We start from the raw sequence: 16118 nt of genomic DNA, 5'->3' as shown, positions 1-16118 counted from the left end.
TTATATCATTTTAAATATATTTATAAAAATACAACAAAAATATTTAAAAACATAAAAAAGTAATTAGGTAATTTTTTTTTAATTTTCATTGAAATTATTTCTACACTGATATTATTAGTGATACAAAGTATTTCATAAAATATAAATCTTATCGGACCCCTTCTCAATTTTATTTTAATAACGAGGTCTGCAAACAAGCGTACGGCTCACCTGATGGTAAGCATGGTAAGCGACTATATAGCTTATAGAAGCCTGCAACACCAGAAACATCACAAGCGCGTTGCTGACCATATCCCCTATACAGACAAAGAACCCATCTTCGCAGTGTATTGTTACAGGCTGAATCAACCAACAGCCAAGTAGATTAATCGTTTTTAGTCACACGAAACATATCTTTTAATTAATTTTCGACATTAATCTCTACTTTGATACCACATAGTTGCTATAGCATAAAAAAATTAATGTAAGAACTCGCTCCCAATGATAAGACCGCCATTACACTCGCTTGAGATTAAATATATTATTTTCTTTTATTAATTTAATGTTTTTAAATATTTTACACATTTATTATTTTTTTATAACAATTAATCGTAAACTACGTTTAGTTAGCGAGGGCAGTCGTTTTTTTTTTAAATAATTTGTATCTTATAAAAATAATAATAATACAAATATAATATTTAAATAAGTAGTAGCAGCGATAGCTACTATCTTAAGCTGGTGTTTTATATCGCTACATTATGTTATGTATGCATTACGAATAAAACCATTAAAATGGTAACATTATATTATATCAGTCCTCCATGGTCACATGGTTGCTGTGAAGTAACCGCGATAAAATCCAAAAAGTTGCTGCATTTTAATATTATAATATATTAATTTTGAAAAATAACATAGCAAGTGTAATAAAGTTTCTTTATTATATTATACAGAATATGCAGATTTAAAAATAGAATTTTATTAACATTTATTTTATTTCGTTTTTTTAAACAAAAGAGGCTTACCTACGGATTAGTTCGATGAAAGATTTTAACGTGAAAAAGATTTCACGTGTGAAACGAAAAACACATTTATAATAGAGATTCGTTTCAACCGAACAGGCTTCGGTTTTTGTTTACTTTAACGAAAATAAAAATATTAAAATGATTTTGATATTGAGTGCTGTTAACGCCAGTTTTTAGTTTCCATTTAATAATAATAATAATAATCGTTTATTCACACTCACATAAACACATCGATACACAGACAACTTAAAGACTAGACAAAAAAATCGAAATAACAAGATAACTGCCCCATTGAACTATAACCGTGTAATTGTTACAATTAATTAATTTGGAAACAATGTACATACTACGCAACTAAAATAAAACAATAATTTTACAAAAAAAATATATAATAATAATAGTAAATACCAACATAAAAACAATAATAATAATTAAAAAAAATGTATATCAAGCAGTAATGCATTTGAGAATATTACTAATGCATCGGTGTCAATTTGTCATCGTACTCATAAACGACGTTCTGTTATACGAAAAAACGCCTCAGTGTTAAGATTGCAGATTTGATTCCTACTTGGGGCAATTGTTTGTATTATTAAAAATTATATTTTTTAGTTTACGGTTTAGATGTAATCGTAGGTGTCGTAGAGTCAGTCCTCAGTTACAGTGGAGAATTTTAGGATTCAACGCCCCAGGCCATTTTCATTTGCCGTCCAATAGAAAAAACGTTAAAATCAGCGATATATTAGGAACGTGTGTACTATTTTTTTTAATTATCCATTAATTTGTCACACTTTTAACATCTAGTGCGTACGCTCAGCTTGCATCGCCCCTCGCAGAATGCCGCTCTGAGGCATGGCCTTTTTGCACTTATACGCCCATACTATGTTATCATAGACACCTTTTAGCGATTGCTACTTATGGTAGGAAAATTACGCCAGCCGCAGTGGATTAGGCTCCTAACTTTCTATATTGACTTCTTTGCCCAGCACTGGGACGTTTATAGACTGTTAGCTTTATTATGTCGTAATACTTTAAATAGAATGCGAATGATTTTTCACAACAAATATCAGAAATCAATTCTGCACTATTTGCAGTTTGATGAGAGAAATGCGACACTAATTGTTGAGTAACAACGGTGTCCCAATCAGCGGCACGCGTTTAGCGACACTCGAAACTCACACGAATGTTGAGTGATTATTTTGCAGTTAAATATATATCGAGAAATGTCCACACTTCTCTCTTGTAAGGACATGCGGGTCGCGACATTTGGTGATATGTTTCTAGAATGGTCAAGGTATTTTTGTTTTCAGTAAATTATTGATATTTTTTTATTCTTTAACTTTTCAACTTTATGATATTAGTGTAGATAGGGCTTTTTAAAGTTGGATAGCCCACCGAAACAGGCAGTAGGCTATTTTTCCTCAAATTAATGTGAGTGCAACCGCAGGGCACAGCTAGTTAAGCGATATAAGCTTTATCTTTATTTTCAAGACGGTCGTAGTAATAATATGGTTAGTAAATAAGTCGAGAAGACCACTTCTGGTGTTAACGTCGCGGTCCACGGACAAAATATCGAGTTTGCTCCGATTATTGGCCTTATTGGATAAATAATTGAACTTCTACGTTGTAACAACCACTGGGGTAGTTGTGTGTGCTATATACGCGCCTTACAACCGACTTAGCGGATTCGATTCCTGCTCGGGATAGATATTTGTATTTATATAAATATTTCTCTACGTTGCGATGTCTGCCCTTGTGCCTCTCCTAACATGCCTCGGATAGCACGTTAAGCTGTAGATATGTTGTCGTTATCGTATACATCTAATAGCGATCGTCACTCAAAGTGGGGAATAAATACATCTGGTGGTGTGGTGGATTAAGCTCCGATCCTTCGTGTAGAAACACGAAGAAAGAAGCTTATGTCCAGCAGTGGGATGTTACAGACTGAATCGTATTAAAAAATAATTGTACAATTTCATGACAAAAAACGCTGATCCCTCCCTTGTAACAAGTGTTACAGCACTCGAAATCACTCTCTTACCATACACTTAGATCATTCTAATTTCTGTGGTGAGTAAGCTCTGGGGGGACATCGTGGGTAAGGTCGGCAAGACACTTGCGATGTTTCTGCTGTTTCAGGCGACTATATGCTGCGGTAACCGCTTACGATCAGGTGAGGCGTACGCTTGTTTGCCGACCAAGTTATATAAAAAAGTCCACAGAAAAGAGAGAAAAACCACATTATTTTTGTTGCTCAGTGTCATGCGTCTCTAAATTTATATTCTAATAACATCATCATCATCAGCTCAGCCTATTGCAGTCCACTGCTGGACATAGGCCTCCCAAGTTCGCGCCAGACATCCCGGCTTTCCGCAATCCTCATCCAGCCTACACCGGCAATCTTACGTAGATCGTCGGCCAACGGGCCGGAGGACGTCCCACACTGCGTTTACCAAGACGCGGTCTCCACTCCAGGCCTGGTCCAACGGCCATCGGTCCTGCGACACAGATGACCAGCCCACTGCCACTTGAACTTGCTAATTCTGTGGGCTATGTCGGTTACTTTCGCTCTAATTACATGAATTAAAAGAATAATATTGAGATTACATAATAGATTTGAAAATTTATTTTCCATTTCATGATTGATTAATACAAGTAGATCCGTATCGAGCACGCAGTCGTACCGTCAACTGCGGACAGAGTCGCGCTACACTAATTGATTAGACACGCTTGTAAAGGCTACGTGGACGTTGCATTCGTCACAGCCTTTCATCTACTTGCAAATACACGTATAGTAAGATGTATGTACGCATTAATTCCGAACGATTGTACTGAAATTGATAATTCTTTGTTTGCGTTCGTTGTTTTCGGGGCAAGGTTTATTTTATATAAAACAATTTAAAAACATTGATATCGTAAAAAAAATTTGGCGTATTTTTTCACAGGCTCACGTAGTGTTCGGTGGTAGTAAATAATAATAATATTGGTAGTGTATCATAATACTAATATTGGTAGTAATAGTAGATTAGCAGCCAAGGGCTGTAAGGCATCAATTGCTGCGCTCGTGCGCCTATAGTTCGAGGGTGCAATCGATGCTTACACCCGAGCTAACTATTCCGCTTTGCATCTCGAGTGTGAGGTAAGAAAAAAACCGGCTATCCAAGAATAAAACATTTTATTTGTTGAAATTTCATTGGGCTGAATGCATGATGTCTATTGCCAGTATGATGGTTAGATGTACGAGAACTTTTTGAAAGAAAGAAGTGTTTTTTTTAATTACTTACCGCCCTAGGGCTTTTCTAGCTACATTATTACCCTAGAGCGCTAATTAGTCTACAAGCCCCATTTGGAGGTAATAAGAACCTACTTACCGAACATGAGAGATGTAATATTATTGGGTAAACTATAAGTACGAGTAGTCCAACGGAAAAACTACACAAAATAAAAAAAAAGTTGTTGTAAGAATTTTACAACATCGTCTCACAATTTGTCTTGAAGCTAAACAAGATAATTTAAAATTTAACTATTTAACGTCTCGAGTTAATTAAGGCAAGTAGTATCGCTTGCTAGACAATGGTGGTAGCAACAGTTGCGCAATTATCGCTATCTGCCATCTTGAGGGAACGCGCCGTGTGACGCCGGCAACGCCAACAATGCAGCGGAGCACAATCGAATGCGCTGTGAAATACGTTAACAAAATAATCGTTTGCTCGCAAACGAAAAAAAAAAACCGACTTCGATTCCATCGACAAGTAATACAACGTAGGTGGACGAAAAACTATTCAAAAAATAAGCGTTATCAAAGATTACTCAAAAAGTAGCAATCAGATCTCGATAAAATTTAAATGGGTCCACAAGATAAGAATTAGCTTTTGATTAAAACGAAAATCATTAAAATCGGTAAATGCAGAACAAAACTATGAAGTATAATATAATGCAGGTCGACGAAAAAGTATAGTCAACATAGAAAAATAATCGAAATCGATACAATAAAAAGTTCCGAGGTAACATACATAAAAATATAATTGAATTGAGAACCTACTCCTTTTTCGGAAATCGGTTAAAAGCTTTCATGTACATTTAAAAAAAATAATTAAACAATTTTTGACACAGATTTTCGTAACACACATATAAACTGACTTTTTGACTATTTCCGTTCCAAGTCTAGTAGTAACAGGTATACGCTTAAATATTCATTTTATTTAATAAAAATATAGCTATATCGACCGGCTTCACTCTGATTATTATGCATTAAATGACACACATTTGTTTATTCTTTATATCATTAATGTAATTAAACATTCATCGTTAATTTATAATCAAAGACTAAGAGTCGAAACAACGTTAGGTCCGTAGTTCGACCACATATCGTATCTGATCGGAAATCATAATTGAACCTATAAATTACTGTATGATTGTCTTTTAATTTAATACACGTCGCTCTGATATATTGCAAACGACGCAGACATGAGACATTATAGTTTTATTAGCTTTATAGTCAGCATCTCCAGTACATAAAAAGCTGATACAGGAGTATCATACACAAACTTATGTAAAGACATAGTATAGACCACATAGTATAGGTCTCTGAATCTGATCTAAAATCTAAGGACTCAAATATCGAAAGTCAAATATCAATTCATTCAAAATTGAGTGTCTTCTTATTATGGCCTTTTGATGACAATATTTATTTGCGGGCCACCGGCATGCAATGTGGCAGATGAGAGTATCAACGAGTATGCGGTCTGCGACGTCCGCCGGCAGCGTCGCCGGCGCTCGTATTGACTCATTTAATTATCTGGCCCGCTCCCTAAATCCCTCCACATTCGAAACTTAATTTTCTTCAGCGCGATCGTGAAGTTTCTCATTAATTTTCTATCAACCGGCGAAGGCGACAGCCGGACAACACAAATACAAAGTAATCAAAATTGTACAATGAAACTACGGACGAATTGATTGCCTCTCGTGGTCTGATCGCGGTGTCTGCGGGCTCAGGCCGTATTTATGGCCCATCGTTCTTCGGGGCCTGTTCGAGCTCGTTTGAGCACGCCGAGTGATACCGAGTCATATGTCTGTCCACCGACAGACGTGTCAGTACAAAGCTAGGCTTTTGTTCCTTTGATACAAATGAAATTATTTTCATTCTGATATATGCCGTTTCCATCGATTTTATTTGGGTACGCCCACGTTACACCAATGAACTATCAATAAATGAACTACTGATAGTTTTCTGGTGTAATGTGGGTGTTATTGTCCTATATTACAACAACATACAACTATATTTAGGGCATCAGTTTAATCAAAGCGAGGTGACTCAAAATCGAATACTATTTCTCAAACTTTACGTATGCATTGACGTGGAAATACACAGACAATTTCATTAAAAGTTGGATCTAATGTAAACACGGAGACCAGGAGACCGTGCAGCTGGCATCTAGAATTTTATTTTGTTTTCTGATAAAATGAAGACAATATTTATTCGTTCTCAGAAACAAATATTCACAGAAAAATACAGCGGCAAGATAAAAAAGCAATTTTTGTTTAAGTCTCTGTAAGACTTCATGTGTTTCAGGAACTCTCGACGAAGCCCGACAAACATTTAGTAAGGAACAAATGCTAAACTTTGAAACTAAACGTTTTGCGTAACGAAATCGGTATTCGAATATAATATTACGAATTTATCACACTGGTAGTCATGAAAATCTGATAAGGAAACAATACTAGTAATTAATGTAGTGGAATTATAAACGACGTAATTGGTTATCTGATTAAAGTTTGGTTGACGTGTCTATCGCCTTGTATGTGTAAAGCGAAAGCAAATGAAGACAGAATTCAAATTGACACGACGTTGATAACCTTAGCCAGGCGCGATGCTCATTTTTGTCGAGCTAGTTGACTGCGCGTAACTTAAATTGCCGAGGAACATTTCCCCGGCTCGTACACGCAGGCGACCGGCGTACAGGCGTCTAATGTCGGCAAATTATTTTAATCTTCATTTGAAATTTTGATGTAGGTAAGTAGTTGCGAGCGAGTTGCCAAGGTGTCGAGGCAGAGCTAATGGCGAGTAAGAGGCTAAAGGGGGTACGTCACTTCCGCGGCGACGTTTGATGGAATTACCGTTAAATAAAATAACAGACAAGACGGGCGGCTCCGCTGCAACGTGCTACGTCTTTTACTGCTGGAGACGCTGCAGACGTTTATTTTTAAAAACGAATTTTCACCGTGTCCTTTTTAGTTTTGCGAAAATGGACTGAGGAACGCGGAATCACATAAATTATAAAAGGAGAGACACGTCGAAAGCATTGAAAATATATAAGGCCGTAAATAACCGTGTTAATTACGGTCGAATCGGATAATGGTTATTAAGCAAAAACGACAAAAATGGCCCCCATATTAGCATTAAGTATTGCTATGAATGAAATAAGTCTCCACGAGGAGAGTATAATAATGATTTGTATCCAGCTATAAAGCGGCTGATAACGAAGACACATGGCGCTATAGAAGTACAACCGAACCTGTTTACTTTGGCGTTATTAAGTTAATTCTTACGTGAAACTAGGATGTTGTTAATAATAATAATATTCTTTATTAAAGTGACCAGTGACTCATTTTGGTTAGTAAACAATATTTCTTACATACTATGTTAGTTTAGTTATTACAATTTTTTTTTTAAATAAATAAATGTTACAGAACACACGAATCACCGCTGCACCGTTCCATTTGCAACGGCACAGCAATGATTCATGTATATGCAATCCAGTCTACTGGATATCATGCCCAATAATACTCAACTCTCTAACAACTAATACTCTTACTTTGTATGTTAATAGATAATAATTGTACATTATGTGCTGTGTGGCTACGGCACTAAAGAATTTAGCCACCCCCTCTCTTCCCGTGGGTGTCGTAAGAGGCGACTAAGGGATAACAAGGTTCCACAACCATCTTGGAACTTAAGAAGCCGACCGATGGCGGAATAGCCATCCAACTGCTGGCTTTGGAATACACAGGCCGAAGACGGGCAGCAGCGTCTTTGGTGCGACAAAGCCAGTACTGCGGTCATCAACCCGCCTGCCCAGCGTGGTGACTATGGGCAAAACACATGAGTTCACGTTATTTTTGACGTAAACTTGTGGAGGCCTATGTCGAGCAGTGGACTGTATAGGCTGTAATGATGTACATTATTGTAAAACATTTTCTACGAATTAGTAGACCTTTTAAATGATAATAAATCTTTCGTATTTGATTTCGATGTTTGAAAAATTAAAAGTTTATAACTTACTAGCTGTTGCCCGCGGCTTCGCTGGCGTAATAATTGATTATATTTATTTAGACTACTTATATTTATTAAGAGTAATTTTTAAGCAATCAAAACAACAAAAAACGAAAACACGAAAACCAACAGTGACGAATTTATTTATAAATTTTCATTTCCTATTCACCCCTGTAAGGGTAGAATTTCCACAAACGCAAGTAACACGTATTTAATCAGCAGACCAAAAATAAATCGTATATATATTTTTTCTCACTACATAAATGATGTACTTTCCGTAAAAAGCGTCAACTTCAATTTTACCCTTCGTCAATTTTACCCTTTTTAAGAAAAAAGATTTTAATATTTACTTATTATTAATAACATAAATAAGTTCTATTAAAATCGGTTAGCTTTTTTTGGAGATTAGTTCAGATGAACAGAAAGGCAGATAAAAATTTTAAAATCGTTCGTTCGTGTTTGAGTATCGTGTAAATAACTACACACACATATATATATATATATATATATATATATATATATATATATATATATATATATATATATATATATATGCACTTGATGAAACAGTTATTTGGAAATCACAAAAACTTCAATTTTATATTTATATATGTGTGTGTATGTATGTATACGCCTCAGCATGTAGGAGAAGGATCAGAGCTTAATCCTTCACGCTGCTCCAATGCGGTTTGGCGGATATATTCCCAACTATGTAACAATCGATATCAGGGTACATGATAACAACCGGGACCGATGTATAGATTGGATCAATTATCACTAGTAATATAGCAAATTGAAGGTAAACAAGTCGAATAGACGTAGTGACCGACACTGCGTAATCTAACATAAAATACAACTGACACTGTTGAATCGTATTTCACAAAGTACGCACACATTCTTTAATTAATGTGAAGCTATCGCCGATTCAAAGTTAAGATTCTGTTCAGAAGAATCGGAAACCACCTCAACAGTTACTCCTTAAAACCGTCAGCACATTAGTTAAGAATTATAAATTCAGTTCCAGGTCCTGCACCAAAGCCAGCACTACGCATCCAACTAACAATACAATCAGGCTCTGTTTCACCGCCTGTGGTAAAGTTTATCCTGCAAATAAGTTACGAATAGACTTTAAAAGCAGGAGGTAGAACATTCCATTAGGACCTGTTTCACAACAGTCAATAAACTACAACTTTTGAATTCCCATTTGCAAATAATTCTTTAGTAAAAATTAGTTGCTGTTTTTATACGACTGTATCGGAGCTTTCTATTATATATCATGCAAAATATAGATACATAGTTAGCGAGTCAGACGTCTTAAACCGCTTATTACACACTAATTCATTACTCCCGTACTACATCGAGTTGATTAGTTAACTGTTTGCCTTCAATGCGGACATTCCCGTCACATTTTGGGCAACATGTCATGAAATAAATCATCAAACTAGTTAATATTTATGCGTATTGCTGATTGAGGTGAATTTCGGTTGATTTTTTGTATCTTTATTTTGTATCTTAGGAATTAGCGATAAACTTCGTTTCGTTCATAAATGCTAAATATTTATTGCTCAATTGTCTACCTATAATGATTTTTTCAATTAATCTATAACAATTTAAACACAAAGCGTAAAAGGGTATTGCAATTGGTATATTATCATTTGAATTAATTTTCAAATTTAAACAACAACTTCGTTAGAAATAACTGAGGTTAGGCACAACCGCACAGCAGAATGTGTTCTGTTCGAAATCTGAAGCAGCTCGACTCGGGAAGTACCTCGACCTTACAGAAGATCACAGCTAAATAATACTGCTTTCAAGCAGTGTTGAGTTCCTGTGGTGTGTAAGGTGACCAGAGCTCCGGGTCGACGAAGGTCGAAGTACTTCCCCTGTCGGACTGCCCCCGATTTTAGGCAGGACATTCCCTACTGTGCCCTAACTCATCAACAGTTATAATTTTATAATTTACGAGAAAAAAAAAACACAAAGCTAATCACAAAAAACAACAAGTTTCAGAAACGTCAATCGAGGGACAAACGACACAACGGAAGAATTCAGAATACCGAACTCACCGACCTACACGTTTCGACATGTTCCGACTTGTTTAGGTACGATCATTTCTAGAAATTACAATAAAAATATAACGTTATTGTTACGGTTGAAAAATATATAGCATAAATAATGTATAATGTATATAAATATACTCTCACATATATATAAGTAAATGTATTTTATTGAAGCAACAACAGTACAAAACTTTCTTTTACGAGTGATTTAAGTCGTACAAGTTATTACATAATTATGTACACGTATACACAGACAAGAAAGAAATCAAATTGTTACTTTCAAACAAATTATCAAAATTCCGATAATCCTAATAAATTAATTAGCGTACCCCGCGACAATAATATGATTCATTTGATACAGGTCGAAAAATACGATCTCCTTTAAGGAAAAGTGTCTGTGAATAATTTACACATTCTCAGAAGTTTACAGGATTTTGTCCTTACATTTGACGCAATACTTATTTTCGCACTTTCAAAATGACACGTCGATTGGAGGATTATGTAAATAATTTAAGGAGAGCTTAGCGAAGGTCCCGAGGGTTTGAAATTAAGAATGACAGCTTGAGATGGAATTGATCGCTGGCGCTAATGACTTTAGTTGCGTGAACAGAACCGAGCCAGGTGACAAATTATTTTTTTTTTACACAACTAGGTAGTTCCTACAACCTCAAAGCGCAACTGGTGGTAAGCGATTTATACTACATGATTACTACATGAACAGAACACTGCTTGATAGCAGTATTATTTAACCGTGTATTATCTTCTGTAAGGTCGAGGTACTTCCTCAGTCGGGGTGTTCCAGATATTGCAGGCTATTTCTTGCTGTGCCCTACCTACCTCAGTTAAACGTTCTTTGACGCCTATCGTTTTTTTATTATAAGTATTTCAAAATATTGAAACGTTATTACAAAACTAGCAGACCTCGCTTCGTACCATTGCATTTTATTTTTCATCAATGTATCAATTTTTTTTCATTGTCTTTTATTTTATTTAAAACTTTTCCTGACAATAACGAATTCGAAAAAAAAAAACAATATGTGCCTTCGTTCGGCGTTATGCGTACATTCGGCTATTCTTTTTTTTTATACATGCAGATCGTCGACAAAAATTTTTGAACAGTTCTGGCGATCTAAGCGTTGTTATCGTTTAATTAATATCGAATCCTTTTTTACCTCGGAGGAATAGAAATATTTTGTAATTAAATATTTGTACCGTCCTTCTTTTTCCCTCCGTCCGTGTTCTAAGCTACAGATACATCTTTGGTCTGCTAATAATAATTTTTTCATCGCTTTTTTACTTCAACTACGGTGTCCATATACCATATCTTTTATTTAGAAAAACAGACATATCGAAAGATGCATCATTTCATTAATCAAAAGCATATTTAAATGAAAGCGCAGACAACAGTTTCTACTCGCAACAGACAATACAGTTTTAATCATATAAAACAATTTGTGCGATGGGAAGGTATCATAACAATAGTGATAATGGCTGTCTGTACGTTCGTCTAATTATAAAGTTAAAATATTTATGGTAACTTGTTCTCCGTATGATATCCGCATCTTTGTCAGTGTTCGGAATTTCTTGTAGATTATAAATTGCTAATTCAATTGCTTGTATAGATTCTTCACGTTACATTACTTGATAAGTCTTACTAATGTACAAAACAAAGTAAAGTTAGATGGTAGATGAAGTCTACATTTTGTTACTACTCAATACAAAAATTAAAATAACTAACTAAAGCTACATAGCTTTAGTCAGTTATGTATGTCAGTGATGTAAGTAATTGAAATAATATTTGAAGGAATAGATCAAATGTGCATGATCTTTGTCAAAACATCGACAAATTACTTGTCTAGTATTTAAATGTACTATCGGTAGTTGTCAAATAATACGCTTCCGTCTACATTCATCGAATCTCCTTATTCGTCATTAAGTTAAATAATGTTCTTATTTCCTGCTAAATCTGCGTTCATTATTTATTAAACATCCGTACAGACCGCCAGCAATTAAGTTCATCTCATTTGCCATTCTATAAACGTTAAATTACTGCAAGAATCGATGAACAACTACAAATGCATCCGAAATTGAATTAGCAGAAACAATTCCCGGATGTAGGTGGCAAACGCATAGGCCGGCATAAAAGTGTAATTATATTATAATCACGCTTCTAAAAAATGAACGAAGCCGGGCAGTAAAACTTGTTTGTCGGAACGGTTCGACGATGTAGGTTAACTGCTCCGAAACATTGACGTTTACAACAATAATGACTAATAAATTTTTAAACATCGACTAATCATATAGTGTTATCGCTCGCAACCTATCTTGTCCCCGCCGGAATTGAACCCCGCTAGGAGATAACAGTGGGCATCGCTTGCGAAATTCTCGACATGGACTAAGTATTAAATGAAAAAGTTACTAACCTCGAGTCGAACTTGTGACCGTCGTCGAGAGTGCCGGTGTAGTGCATCGTGAGCATGTCCCCGTGCTTGGACTTGACGGAGCAACCCTCGGGCACGCTGACCACGTCGACCTTAAGTTCGGTGACCTCGGGGCCTGCGAACGTGGCTCCAGCCAGCGCCAGCACCACGAGTACACAGCGTAATGTCATGGCGAAGTTACGAAAAGTTATGGGATGAACGGAAAAACGTACGCTATACACGACCGCTGGGAAACAACTGAGCTGAGTGCGTTCCGCTAACTTGGAATTTGTATAAAGTTTACTGGCTCGCTGTTGTACTGGCCGCGCCACCGCGTCGCTCCCACCATAACTGATTACATACATCAGAGCGAGATAGATATATTTCTGTCAATTAGTCAAGCTGCAGGTGACGCGGCACCTTTTCGCGCCCGCCACGCACGCGACCGATGACGTGATCTCCTCATTCGCGGCAAACGCGACGTGTGCCACTTTTATCCAAAACTTGCTTCAATTTAAACATTTCACAGTCAATTATATTCATTATTCTATGGATAAAATTTATATTAAAATGTTACCGTAAAATCTATAAATATAATAAAAGGAATTGGAATTTGAATTAAGTAAAATACGTGACAATTTTTCGAACTTTACTGGATTTTCGCAATGAAACTCTCAATATTTTTATTTTTGATAACACATTTCATTTGAATGTCGATATTCTTTCTGTATTAGTATTATTTTATCTTAAAAAAATAATAGCACGTGTTAGCAATTTACATTCCATTTTTATAAAAAGTATATAAAAATAATAAAAATAATTAAAAATTTCTGAAACAAAATGGTAAATCGAGCTAAAATTAAGTAGTCGAAGTTTACATAAAATAACATTGACAAATAACAAAATAAAGTATATATTTATAAGTTTGATCGTACAAAAAAAATACGATGATTTTCTTCGAGATGTATTCGAGGAGTACCTACACGTGGCGGAAACGTCAACCTTCCGATGGGTCAAATTTTAAACCAAAATATAGTTAATTTTACTTCACATATCTCTGCCTTATCTATATTCTGGTCTTTTTGTTATTTATGTAACTTTTGTATAATAAGGGGTATTAAAACATGAATGTGGGTTTATGTGATAATAGTATCACATAAGTGTTTTAATACCTAATTAACAAAGTTACATACAAGACTACAATTCTATACCCATTCTCTATAAGATTCTGAAAAAGTTAGCTAATATCATTCTTACTGCTCGATGCGTCTGTATGTGGCTGTTTGTTGAGTAAACCCTTTGCGAGAAGGGATAAAAAAAAACAATGGAGTGTTATTATGAAATTCAATACAACATTATATCATCCTATGATATTATGGTTATTAGGACATTGGGTGTTTTAATGGTGGCAATAAGCTAACTGTTTCAGAAACTTTTATACAGGGGAAACTTTTATTAAACTTTTAAAGAATGGGAGTACCTTCTATTCTCTTCTTAAGTTACCTTTCATTTAAATCAAATATTTCTGCCAAAAAAACAGCGTTTTTGGCAGCAAATTTTTGCTATCAAAACAATGCAGAGGCAGAATCCTGTTTGGTTTTTTCTTTTCTTTTGCTGTCTGTGCGTTAACAGGGACTTTTTATCGCATTGTTTAATGTTATTATTATATTTTATTACTTCTTTTTTATAAATTATAAACTGTTTATGTGAATGGCCAATTAACAACATTTTTTTTCTTTCTATATATTTTTCTATATTCTTACGACAAGTTCGACAAAATATTTCTCCTGATAAGAATCCATTCGGAAAATCAATAATAATTCTTTTAAAATCGTTTCTATGTAAATAGATTTACACATACCTATATTAAACACAGTATTTACTATACAAAGTTACTGACCCGTTGGTACGTTAGGCAGTAACACTGTTTTTAGCTCCAGGGTCGAATACTCAATACCTGTCCCGAGCCTCTACGTCGACTCTAACCGTTTACCCTTCCCAGGAGCTTTGTCTACCTTGTCACAGGAACGCGACACTGGTGCAGAGCAGTATTATTTAGATCTGTTCTTCTGTAAAGTTGAATTGACTTCCCGAGTCGGCTTCCTTCAAAATGTGTGCAGGATTTTTAGTATTCTGCCGAACCTAAAAAAAAGATTTTTTTCTATAGTTTTTGCCAGTACAAGAAATGTATAAATAATTGTGTTTGCTCGCAAACGAAAAAAAAAAACCGAATTCAATTACATCGACAAGTAATACAACGTAAGAAGACGAAAAAATAGTCAAGTAAAGATGAATTATTAAATATAACTCGAATAGTACTTGTTGGATCTCAATTAAATTAAAATTAGACCAAATGACACGCACCATCTTTCTATTTAAACAGAAAACATCAAAAAAATCCTTCTTATTTGGAATTCGGTTAACCAAAGAGAATAAATATTTACAACAGTAGATAACACGGCGGCCCGAAGTTCAAGTCAGCTACCTAATAATTATAATCGTTATAGGTATATGTCAAACAATTAATTTTTGATTTAATAAAAATATACAAGAACATCATTCCGATTTAATTACGAAACAAACTTGTAAGTATAAAATATCTTGTTTATTGAATCACATCTAAGAACAGTTAAGTAACTTCGTATTTGTTAAGTGAACTTTCTTTTAGTTTCAAAGGAAACTAAAAATAAACAATAATTAATTTTGTAATTGGGTATTTAAGTAGACTTAACGATATCATTTACCTATTTGTCGTGGAATTGACGCTCTCGTCGACTGGCAATATTTGGGAGTGCAGCTTATAAACTTATAGCTTATCTATATCAGCATCTCTAACCTAAGCACTTCATAAGTTTTGTAAAATTATCCTTATTGTCATTATAGCCCAAGAGCCCGCGACTGCCAGACTTTCTTCATTTTACAGAAGCTGAAAGTTTCTCAGCGCATGCTCCCAACACGAGTGGTATATGAAGATAAACTCACAGTGGCTTTGGGAGTACCAGGTAGCAAAGGCGTACAAAATTGTTTAGCACTCGAACCCACGGCCAATCTAAATGTTTGATTGGTTTTTATGAAATAAGGAAAGGCTGGCGCTCGTTATATCAAAATTACACACGTCTCGAGTGATTTTTGTATTTTATTTGATGACTAAGAATTTTTTTTTGGAACTGTTGCTTTATTTCGCAACAATTAAGATGCCCTTTGTTAAATATTTATCCTAAAACTATTCCCTATGCTATTTTGAATTTACAGCTATCTACGTAATGGGTGTCATTGCGATTTGTTGAAACAATGCATGAGAAACTCCATCCAAACTTTCTTATTGAAAAAATTCTATATCTCAATTTTTATTAATATTTGTTTT

The 16118-nt window shown here is 35.0% G+C and overlaps 1 protein-coding gene across 1 annotated transcript in view; it reads right to left on the bottom strand.

Moving 5' to 3' along the window:
- Positions 1 to 13009, bottom strand: part of LOC123668574 (FK506-binding protein 2) — a 52782-nt gene extending 39773 nt beyond the window's left edge. The window contains exon 1 of the mRNA XM_045602306.1: positions 12758 to 13009. Within this exon, the coding sequence (XP_045458262.1) occupies positions 12758 to 12945 (188 nt within the window). The 5' untranslated portion in view covers positions 12946 to 13009. The remainder of the gene's footprint in view (positions 1 to 12757) is intronic.
- Positions 13010 to 16118: the final 3109 nt, after the last annotated feature.

This window comes from Melitaea cinxia, chromosome Z, assembly GCF_905220565.1.
Source record: "Melitaea cinxia chromosome Z, ilMelCinx1.1, whole genome shotgun sequence".
NCBI classification, from domain to species: domain Eukaryota; kingdom Metazoa; phylum Arthropoda; class Insecta; order Lepidoptera; family Nymphalidae; genus Melitaea; species Melitaea cinxia.
Note: the sequence above shows the minus strand (reverse complement) of the source record. Positions and strands in the feature narration are given on the sequence as shown.